This window comes from Choristoneura fumiferana, chromosome 17 (genome assembly GCF_025370935.1).
Source record: "Choristoneura fumiferana chromosome 17, NRCan_CFum_1, whole genome shotgun sequence".
Lineage (NCBI taxonomy): Eukaryota > Metazoa > Arthropoda > Insecta > Lepidoptera > Tortricidae > Choristoneura > Choristoneura fumiferana.
The window spans coordinates 2,944,538-2,956,740 of NC_133488.1; the positions used below are offsets into that span (position 1 = coordinate 2,944,538).

Here is a 12,203-nt window from a genome sequence, read left to right on the forward strand (position 1 = left end):
GTTTTTTGGAATCTTTTTGTATTTTTTATTTCAATTCCAAATTTTTACTTTTACGGTCATCCCGTAAAACCTAAATTGAAAATACAAACTGAAATATAGATGCACAGAAAAACCAAAAAAATAAGACCAGCACTGGGAATCAAACCCAGGTCCTCGGTATTCCGTACCGCGTGCTATACCGCTACACCACTGCTGGTCATCGGTACAGACACGAATTTCCCCTATGCACCTCATATCTCAGCAAGCAAAGAGCCGTGGTGGGAAAAGAGCCGTGGTGGCCTAGAGGTTTGACCTATCGCCTCTCAAACAGAGGGTCGTGGGTTCAAACCCCGGCTCGCACCTCTGAGTTTTTCGAAATTCATGTGCGGATTTACATTTGAAATTTACCACGAGCTTTGCGGTGAATGAAAACATCGTGAGGAAACCTGCACAAACCTGCGAAGCAATTCAATGGTGCGTGTGACGTTCCCAATCCGCACTGGGCCCGCGTGGGAACTATGGCCCAAGCCCTCTTGTTCTGAGAGGAGGCCTGTGCCCAGCAGTGGGACGTATATAGGCTGGGATGATGATGATGAAATGTAAAAATTGTTTTCACGTCCGTAATAACAAACTACTTAACCATTCAGGTGAGCGCGAAAACGGTAGCCACCATTATGATCCTGTAGGAGTTCCGTTTTTACCCACGATGTACTGAACCCTAAAAATGGTTACACAAACTGTTTAAAATATGTTCTTTGTATCGAAAAGTATGACTCTATGCCCAATAGCACGTTTCGTAACCAACCGTCGCGTCGCGTGTCTTGTTGCGCTTGACATTCCGTTCCTGACTCGTTCCTATTACGCTCATGGCACGATATGGTGTAGCGGGTGCATGGTGTAGCAGGCGGGAGACCTGAACGATACGGTTAATTTAATACTGCAGTTTATAAGTACCGTGAACTGCTTCAACTTTGCCCTCTGGCCCCAACATTGCCTGATTCAATTTGGAATCGATAACTAGCACCCTTCTAGGTTTTTAAACTTTTATCCCCCCGTAAAAATAATTCCCGTGTAGATAAAAGTTTAAAACCTATAAGAGTGCTAAGTTATCGACTCTAAATGGAATGAGGCAATGTTGGGGCCAGAAGGCAAAGTTGAAGCAGTTTACGGTATTTGATTTGTAATTATAAACCCAAGCCGACATAGCCAAGCGAATTAGCTCGTTGAAGTGGCAATGGGCAGGCCATATAGCACGGAGAACAGGTCGCTGGGGCCGAAAGGTTCTCGAGTGGAGACCGCGGATCGGCAAGCGTAGCGTAGGACGTCCACCAACGAGATGGATGGATGACCTGGTTAAAGTCGCGGGTTCACGATGGATGCAAGCCGCTTCCAGCCGAGGCAACTGGAGGTCTATGGGGGAGGCCTTTGCCGACAAAGGACGTCTTATGGCTGATATGATGATGATGATGATTTGTAATGATTGATTTAGAAAATGGTCTTTCCGCAAGCGGTGATAGTTAAAAAAAATTATGTGCAAAAGAGCCCGTTGCAGTCTAAGAGAATAAACGATTTGAATTTGGAACCCTAAAAATAAGGAAAAATATCACATGTCTTCGAATTAGTTTGAATGCAATCTCATTTAAACCTTGATAAAGAGATAGTTGGCACGATAACGCAAAAATAGGTTGTTAGTTAATCGTAAAGCAAACGGCAAGATAAACGTGAGCCGGGTTTATTTATATACGCCAGGCATGCTAGCGGGTCTAGGCTAGAGTGGCCACCATAAACTACTTACGACTGGAGTTACCCTCTTTCTGCATTATGTAAAAATGCATCATGGACCTTTCATCATCTAGAGTCTAGATTCTAGACAAAATACGTCCCACTGCAAGGCACAGAACTACTCTCAGAATGAGAGGGCCCAGTGCGGATTGGGAACTTCACACACGCAATTAAATACTTCGCCGGTGTGTGCAGCTTTCCTCACGTTGTTTTCCTTCACCATAAAACTTATGGTAAATTGGAAATTTTATACCTTCCTAAAAACTCGAACCCTGTGAACTGTGATGCTGATGATGGGTGAAGGCGTCGTACAATGAGGGTTTTCACAGAGGCGAAATGTCACTAGATGGCCGTGAGGTCCGTTTGACGTTTGCTCGCGATTGGCTCATTTAGTTATTTAACCAATCACGAGCGAACGTCAAACGTCTAACAGACCTCACGATACTAACGCCATCTAGCGATATTTCTCCTCTGTGAAAACCCTCATTGGTAGCATATTCCGTGCGTATAGCCAGAAGATGCGGATTCAAAACTCGTTCGGCGCGCGATTCTCCAACTGCTAGGTTATCCTGTCATATTATTTGATAAAGATTAAATTTTATCCTACTCCTGTCGTAAGTGGTTGATGTTTTAGAGTGAAATAATTAGTAAATGGAACATTGTAGGTCATTAGAGTAACTACGATTATTTGTTTTTTACTGCAACTCATCGAGCTAAGGTTAAGACGTAACGTAAGTATGTATGTAACCCCTTTATTGTACAAAAATACACTATAAGTAGTACAACACAGTGATAAAAAAACTGGCCAAGAGCGTGTCGGACACGCCCAAGATAGGGTTCCGTAGGCATTACGAAAAAAACGAGTAATATTTTTCTAAGGATTTCGTGTACGGAATCTTCCAAGTTCAGGTATATATTATACCTAGGCTATTTACTCTTAAACTCCTAATAATTCTTAAGAAATCTTAGCCGTTATAATACTATAGGGTTATACTTTATTAATATATTATACCGCTATAAGCGAATTCTAAGCGGACGGAGTCGCGGGCACAGCTAGTTTAAAATAAAAACAATATTCGCGCCTGAGACTGCAAATAAATTCCACTACTAATATCTAGTACAGCCTAGTACAGTCAGCACTACACGTACAGTCGGCGAAATCACGTGCGGGCAACAAAACACGGTTATCTAATATGCATTTTATTGTCAACCGTACACGGCCGGCGACGAAAAGTTACGCGGTAGCGTCGGCAAAACAGGCGGCTCTTTTATGAGGTTAAGTGGTAGATTGTAGTAAAATAATAAATTATAAATACAACAGGTTGCTATAAACAGACAGTTAAGAAAATATTTAAGCTTGACATTTTCAAGCGTTAAAACAGGAAATCGTACAAAAAACAATATTTTTTTTGCCAATAATTACTTACCTACTCTATGTACCTTTTATTGTTCATGCATTAGTATATAATTATACATTTTTAGTTTTATTGCTCTATTTCGATTGATTTGGTTGATATTTAGTTCATATAAATTAAAAAAATATTAAAAAGAAATGTACAAACTTCTTTGTTTGTGGCTGATTGCCTTGGTCTTAGACGAAGATTTTATTTTATGCACTAGAACATAAAAAGTTATTTTATGTCGCCTAAATCTAGCATTAATGCAAACTTTACGAGCATGAGAAGTTAATTTTTTTTTTCATGGTTTGTTCAGTTTACTCGCAATCGAAGTGAAAAGCAGAGCATATAACTTGATCATAAAATGCCTACAGATCGCGTAAAATGGCTTGTTTTAAGCACTTGTATAATCTACTATTTTTTGTCACTGATTTTTTACTAGACCCGCCTAAACTAGAACCGCCTGCCCGCACTTGATACTAACAAAAGCACTTTGGAGCCTTAATATATTTAATTTTACGTACAAGTATTTTCCAACCTTTCTTTTTCTCAAACATACATAAGAAATACATATTTGCAATGCTGTAGCATTTTTCTGCCTCCAGTACTCAAGTCTCGTAGCGACGAAGCCGGAGCGCCCCAAGTCTCGTAGCCGCGTAGAGGCCTACGAGCGTGCAACTTTGATGAGCGTCGTAGAGCCCACATGCTGCCTTATTTGTTTTCTCTTTGTCACAGTTAGCACTACTTTAGTATACAAGAAAGAGACGCGTATATATATGTTATTGTGGCGTTAGTGTTAGAGCGGGAGTTGGTGCCAAATTTAGTTAGAAAGCTCGGATAATTTTAGTAGCGTTTTGCAGCTTAATTCTGGAAGCGAATAGGCACGTATTTTGGGACGTTTAACTAATTGGTTTATACAATTGAACACAAAATTTAATCGTCAACTAATAATAATAATAATCCCAGCCTATATACGTCCCACTGCTGGGCACAGGCCTCCTCTCAGAATGAGAGGGCTTGGGCCGTACTTCCCACGCGGGTCCAGTGCGGATTGGGAACTTCACACACACCATTGAATTGCTTTGCAGGTTTGTGCAGGTTTCCTCACGATGTTTACCTTCACCGTAAAGCTCGTGGTAAATTTCAAATGAAATTCGCACATGAATTCCGAAAAACTCAGAGGTGCGAGCCGGGGTTTGAACCCACGATCCTCTGCTTGAGAGGCCAAAGGTCAAACCACTCGGCCACCACGGCTACCCCAACCCCGGCTATCGTCAACTATTTTATGTTAAATATCATAATATTTTGCTTACCTTGTAATTTTCTCTCTGTGTAGGTACCTGTTTTCTGTATCGCTTACTATTTCTGGTGTACAATAAAGAGTCATTGTATTGTATTTCATATTAATACACGTTTTAGTACTTTTTTGAGGTGGATGACACAATCATTCAAGACACAATCAATTCAATCAATCAAAATTCAAATACTTTTTACCCGACTGCCCAAAGGAAGGATATATTTTTCGAGCGTATATAACAACCATAAATAGTACAAAAAACACATAGGGACTTAAAATTAGAAAAACATCATGGGATCTTATGATAGTTAACACACACAAATCACACAAACCCATCTATCACCACCACCACACTACACTGACGTGTTAAAGTAACGCCTGATTCAATAAATTATTTAAAACCACTGAGACTAGGATTTTAAAAACCTTGACAATAATTATTACATTCATAATGTGAATTTAAAAAGGGACATTTCTGCTACGGGTTTAAAAGTATGTGTGTGTGTGTGTGTTTCGCTTACGCCGAGTAAAGTGAAAAAAGAGTATAGTTACAGCGAAACGCTTTTAACTAGGCTCCGATGACTTTTTACCCACTTTAACGACTAGGTACCGACTTTTTTTTTAATAACACTGATTATATTTGCTGCATATTCAAGGAAACCTAGGCCCGTTCTCAATCGATTTTGAAGTGAATATGATTCGTTTTTTGTTGGTTACAGCTCCCGGGGCAGCTCGGGCCGCTCCCGCCAGCCGGGCCATGCGCGGTGGCGCCTAGCCGCGTCGCGCTGGCGGCGTACGGCCGGCACGCGTACGCGGGCGCGTACCATGCGCGCGCGCCCGCCGTGCCGCTCAACGCGAGTGAGTACAATAAACAACAGTATATTACGTATTGCAATACAGCCACAACACAATACAACGCAACAACACCATACAAAACAACACACAACACATTTTAATCAGGGATCGGACGCCGTGCCGTTCAACGCGAGTGAGTGTCATATCATGTGTTACAACAAACACAACATAATACAATGCAACAACACAATACAATTATACCACATTATAATCATACGTATTAATTGTTTGCAACATTGATTAATTTCTTGAAATTACTTTTGAATTCTTAGAGGTACCTGACAATTTACACATGCTTTCAAAATAATTACCTTAGTAAAATGTAAATAAAAGTAGCAGTTGTTGTCTTTAGAATAGAAATAGACTGACTACAGGATTTTTGAAAAAAAAAATTGATTAAATAATTACATTAATTTTGGAGTACCTAATGTCCGCATTATTTAGACCAATGACGCTAATGCTTCCGGTCTCTGATTATAATAATACAACTCAACACAATACAATTAACATTAGACCTCAAGTTTTTAAAATAATGCCCATCATCTTTGCCACTAAATAACCAAGCAATACGAGTACATTCGTCCTTTGTTATTTTCAACAACAACAACAACATACACACACAATTTTTCGCATTTATAGTATTAGTAAATATGATTTATTTATAGGATTTCAGCTCAATCGAATATCAGGAAGTGGCTTGCAAATTTTGAACCAAAACTTATAAACGTATAAATTTAAATTTTAATGTTGCAAGTAAAATAAACGTATGAAAAATCAAAAGGGCACCAATCCAAGCTAGTATAGTAGTAGCTTTATTCTAGCCGAGACAGTGTCTAAAAATCCTCTCCACCATTCTCAAGGCAACAACTTTATTACTAAACGAAACCTAACCGCTGTCACTTTCGCACGTAACCGTCCCCCGCACGCGAGAAAGGGACAGCTCGCGTAATCACAAAATCTACGACTATGAAGATAAAACTTTTTAGTCAGATCGATCATCGATATCCCTATATTATCACAAGGTCCCAACTGAATTTCTTGTGTTACAAACTAGGACTCTAAAAATAAGTTGATAAGGTGTGGTTTTATTCGTGTCAGGAGTGGTTGTTAGAACCTTGTCTGTATTAGGGAGAGCGGTAAAATGGCAGTAAACAGGACACGCAGACAAAACAGTAGTAAATTACCAAAGCAAACGTAATCGACTGTCACGGTATGACCTACATTTAAATAAGGTACAGTTTAAAAATAGAAACACTAGATTTTGTACGCGACTTCGCACGCGTAATACTAGATCTAGCTGTTGAATTGAATTTCCGGGATTTTAGTAAATTCCCACGGGAATTCAACTTCAACTTTTCTATTTTTGGCACACACGCAAGCTTTAAGGCAGGTTAAAGTAACGTATTTCTGTAACTTAAGTTATCTTTCTAACAAAATTACAATTAAGATTGGTTATTTGGAATCTTTTTGTATTTTTTATTTCAATTCCAAATTTTACTTTTACGGTCATCCCGTAAAACCTAAATTGAAAATACAAAGTGAAATATAGATGCACAGAAAAACCAGAAAAATAAGACCAGCACTGGGAATTGAACCCAGGTCCTCGGCATTCCGTGCCGCATGCTGTACCGCTACACCACTGCTGGACAACGGTACAGCACGAATTTCCCCTATGCACCACATTCCCAGTACTTCAGTGCTGCAGTGCTGGTCTTATTTTTCTGGTTTTTCTGTGCATCTATATTTCAGTTCGTATTTTCAATTTTAAAATTACAATTTCCAGCAATGTACAGCAAAGCAAATTGTCAAAAATAAGTGTAAATGACAGCCGACAGATACTTTGATTATTACTTGTCAATTTACACTGCTGTACATTGCTGACAATTATAATTTTGTAAGAAAGTTAACAAAGCCTGATTTTAGTTTATTCATTAAATTAATGTTATGGTTAAGTTACAGATATACGTTACTTTAACCTCCCTTAAAAAAGCCTGGCTGCTAGTAACACACTGTATATTCAATGAACTATAAATTACAGTGCTTTCATTGTAGCATGGTGCGGGTGTCATTTGATGCACGTTTCGTTTTACTCATAAAAAGTTGCTGCGGTTTAAATATAAGGAAGTATATTTCAGTTGTACCCTGAATATGACTGGCGTAAAATATTTGAACATAAAGAACTATGTTATACGAAATAAATTTAAGCTATCAGATTTTTATAATCAATTTATTAAATTTAAAATACAATTAAGTGAAGAAACGTAATATGCATGTAACGTAATACCAGAGACTCGTTTAGTGATGGGATCTAATGGATCTTGAGTTATATCGGTACTTATTAATTGGTAAGTAACGAATATTCTTGCAAACTCCGTTTAGCCTTACTTAAGTGGCAAATAATATTCCAACCTAGAACACTAATATTCTCATCAAAATTAGCGTAATAATCGGATTAATGATGACATTAATTATGATTAAGATTTTATATTATTAACTTTATCGACTCAAGTTTCGACACTTTGACTCTCTAGTCTTGTGATATTGACAGCTGTCACCCGCACCATGCTACAGTAATGGTATTTAATATATTATTTTTTAATTGCATCCATTTCCTTTTGCCTGTATCTCGTAAAGGCAGTCAAAGTAAACATAAGCTTACATTAGGCGTTATCTTGCGCCTCACAATTCTAATGGCGGACGTAATGCGTATTAACACACCAGTCAACTGCCTTTGGCATCGCGTGAACACGTTGGATAATCAACACTATTAATTTGAACACCCAACCGAGTGGGATGTTTGAAAATCAAATCGTGGACAATTATCATACAGGGGGCTTTAAGGCTGGCCTGCGCAAGCTCTGAGAGATTGCTGAGGCACGGTCATTGTCATTAGGGTAGTGACAGTAGTCAGTTAATGTACTTTTTATGATGAGCTATCAAAACATGGTTCTGCTATAGATTTGTCAACTCACTCGTCGATGTATATATTGGTTTCAAGGCATGTAAGAATTCAATTTAGCAATTAATTGAAAGTAAATTAGCCTGCATGTTACTTCTAGTTAATTGAATTATTCTGCATAATATGATACTGGTTACGAGCAAGTGTGATGAAAAATATTTATTACGATGTTTTACATAATATTTAACTTGCAAGTATGTGTATGTATGAACGGGACAAATCTTGCAAGTTAAATTTACCCCACTTCCAGTGGTCAGATTGACTTGTGACATAAATATGTAAATCTGCTGACATTACAATAATCTGGTAGTGACATCCTAGTTCTCCAGCTAGAATCGTCTCCGCAGAAGAGAACTCCTCAATGGTTAGTGGCATCTATTTGAAATTTGGTACGGAAATGTAGTTTAGATGATAATATAAATACAGTAAAAAAGTACAGTCAGCAAAAAAAGTTTGTATTAAAAATGAAATTTTTAACAAAATTTTATACACACATTTTATACATTTATTACTGTGTCTGTGGTACGTGTCATTTTAAGATACGAATATTTTTGCGCGAGAAATTGTGACACGGATCTTAGCACGCCGTTCGTTTGACACCCGCAATTTCCTCTTAACATAGCGTTGCCTTTGCAAAAAAAAGAGTATAAACGAAAATATACAAATATAATTTTAAATTCAAAAGTACTTGCCTGACTTTGTGATTGGTAAAAGAAAACGATCTATTCACTCGTGGCATATTGATTAATTTATTTGTCTGTCAGAAAAAAATGTGACAGCGTTGCCTTAAAGCGGTCAGAGAAAGAGATATTAATATTTTGCAAATTAGGACATTTTGATGAATTTAAAACTGTAACCAACGACTCTGCTACCAAGAAAGTAAAAACTAAATCAAGTAGCAGGGTAAAAAATTGCGCGAGTAGTTGATTGATATACGAACTTAAATAAAATAATGCCTAATTTAATGACCAAAGGAAAAATATACCTTAAATCTGTATCAACGAATATATTGAACGTACCTAACGCTGGCCATCAGTACAGTCTATGGGCTGTCGTATTTTTGTATAATGAACAGCCCTGTCACTGTCTCCTATGAGGTTTTCTCGGAGCTTTGTCATGTTTTGGAATTTGCTTTTAATAAACTTATTTACATTATATTATTCGTAGTTTCCTGACCTTCTAATAGGTTATGGGCTTGCTAAGGTGTATAGCTACGTAATTCACGTAATATAGTGTGTGAATATTGTTTATTTGGCGAAATATGGGTGAGCATTCAAACTCGACGGTTACTATGGAAAAGCTAAAAGGTACCATTAATTATCGAGATTGGGCATTTCAAATGCAAAATGTACTCATTTTTGAAAACTTGAGGAAAAATATACCTTAAATCTGTATCAACGAATAGAATGTTTTACTACACGAAATCCACTTAAAAATATACCCTGCATTATGGAATCACTGAAGTGGGACTGGGCAGAATACATTAGCCGCATGGATCCAAACAGGCCAAACCGGGGACCAAAAGATGGATGGCGATGGTGTGGTAGAGGCATGACGGCTAGACGCGTTTTTTAACAATTTGCTGGACACCGCTTGAAACTACGATGAATGGAGAAAATGGGAGAAGCCAGTTGCTCAGCAGCAGGAGCAGGAACTCGCTAAATAATATCCTAAAGATGGGTCAATTTTTATTTTGCTGTCTTTTTTTTTTCATTTTGAGTTCCTCATTTTATACTAAATTTTCAGTTTAGTTACGAAATTTACATACATTTTGTGTAACTCAATGGAAAACTTTGTAAGACATAGTGTGGAATTGGGCTTACCATAGTCAGAATAAGAAACCTTACCAATTCACCAAATTGCATTGAAATCTGAGAAAAGAAAGATATCGTCAAGAAAATAAAAATTGGTATACTATTTTGTGGAAATAACTCCTAAATTAAAGCTTTGGTGCGACTCCGCAAAGCGTTACCGTGCGTTAACAAGTACCAAATTCTCCAACAACAGGGCAGTCTCGCTTCGCCACAATCACCACACGTAAACCATTAAGGCGTTAACACACTCGCAGTTATATTCGTACAATTCGGCGTATGCGGCCGATTCAGTGTGAACGCCGCCTATTGTCGCAGAGCAATTGTGTGAATTTAGGAATGCACGTTATTGCATTGCTTGAACGGTCTGAGGTGGGCGCAAGGTATGGGCTAGGGGCGGTATGGTCGCTAATACCTGTAAATGATGCTAAACCAGGTTGTTGTTTTCAACTGCGCATACGAAGCGTAAATTCATCATCATCATGTCAGCCGAAAGACGTCCACTGCTGGACATAGGCCTCCCCCAAGGCTCTCCATTCAGACCGGTCTTGTGCTTTCCGCATCCACCGCGATCCCGCGATCTTAACCAAGTCGTCGCTCCATCTTGTTGGAGGCCTACCGACAGCTCGTCTCCCGGTCCGCGGACGCCATTCGAGAACCTTCTGGCCCCATCGGCCATCCGTCCTGCGAGCAATGTGCCCCGCCCACTGCCACTTTAGTTTCGCAATTCTTCGGGCTATGTCGGTAACCTTAGTTCTACTGCGGATATCCTCATTTCTAATTCTATCCCGCAGAGAAACCCCGAGCATAGCCCTCTCCATAGCCCTCTGAGCGTAAATTAAATAACTGGAAACCTCAGACACCCCACATCCAGCCAAAATGGCAAAAACGGAACCCTTATAGTTTCGCCATGTCTGTCTGTCTGTCTGTCCGTCCGTCCGCGGCTTTGCTCAGGGACTATCAATGCTAGAAAGCTGTAATTTTGCACGGATATATATGTAAACTATGCCGACAAAATGGTACAATAAAAAAAAACCCTGGTGTTGCAGATGTTTATGGGCGGTGGTGATCTCTTGCCATCAGGAGACCCACTTGCTCGTTTGCCATCCAGTCGAATAAAAAAAAATTGTTCCAGGTTTTCAGTTCTTTAATTAATAACTTACATATTAACCGGTAGAGACTAGATGTCTCTAAGTAAAGTGTGTAGTTGTACCTAGTTATTATAATTTAACTGTTGCAGATGCAAACTAAAGATGATAATCTGTCATGTATATTAAATTACATATAACGGATAACTCACGTCTTAAGCCGAGTTTAGCTCGACTGGTTTCGGGCTATTTCGTAGCTCTTCCTCTCAGGAGCACGCGAACCGGCGGCTGCCGCAACACGCACACTACGCGCCACCGCTCTGCTCGCACGACTGTCCGACGAAACTAACACCGGCGCACAACTACCCGCATTTTAGACGTGTGTTATCCGTTATAATATCATTTAATATGAGTGAGTCTCACGGTAGTTTCATGTTCAAAATCTGTCATGTAATTGCTTGATTGACTGACTCACAGATAATTGACTAATTTGCGATTAGCTGCTGGAGATGCCATATGTCCAACCACTTGGCCCCCACGGATTATAATAAGATAAGATAAGATAAGATAAGATAAGATAAGATAAGATAAGATAAGATAAGATAAGATAAGATAAGATAAGATAAGATAAGATAAGATAAGATAAGATAAGATAAGATAAGATAAGATAAGATAAGATAAGATAAGATAAGATAATGATTTATTTACCAAAATAGATTACACAGTCATAGAGATAGGTATACAATACAATATTAATCGCCATGCTACTTATGAACTAAAGTTTAACTGTGGTTCACACACTAGGTCGAGCCTGTATCGTGTAAGCCCAACAAATTACCAGAGGAGTTAACTAACAATATTCGATTTTACAGAGCAGAGCCCGACGACAAACACAATATTTAAAAGTGTAACTAGAAAAATTAGCTAGAGACTGCGTGTGTGATATTGGTAGAATTGATTTAAATTATAATTTAAACATCCTTATTACTAACCAAGTGTACGTGAACAACAGAGAGCCGTGGTGGCCTACTGGTT

At 38.7% G+C, this 12,203-nt stretch overlaps 1 protein-coding gene across 5 annotated transcripts in view; it reads left to right on the forward strand.

Moving 5' to 3' along the window:
- Camta (Calmodulin-binding transcription activator) overlaps positions 1–12,203 on the forward strand; it is a 176,028-nt gene that overhangs the window by 2,663 nt on the left and 161,162 nt on the right. For all 5 annotated transcript variants that reach the window (XM_074100862.1, XM_074100866.1, XM_074100863.1 and 2 more), the window contains exon 2: positions 5,175–5,313. In XM_074100862.1, the coding sequence (XP_073956963.1) occupies positions 5,175–5,313 (139 nt within the window). The remainder of the gene's footprint in view (positions 1–5,174; positions 5,314–12,203) is intronic.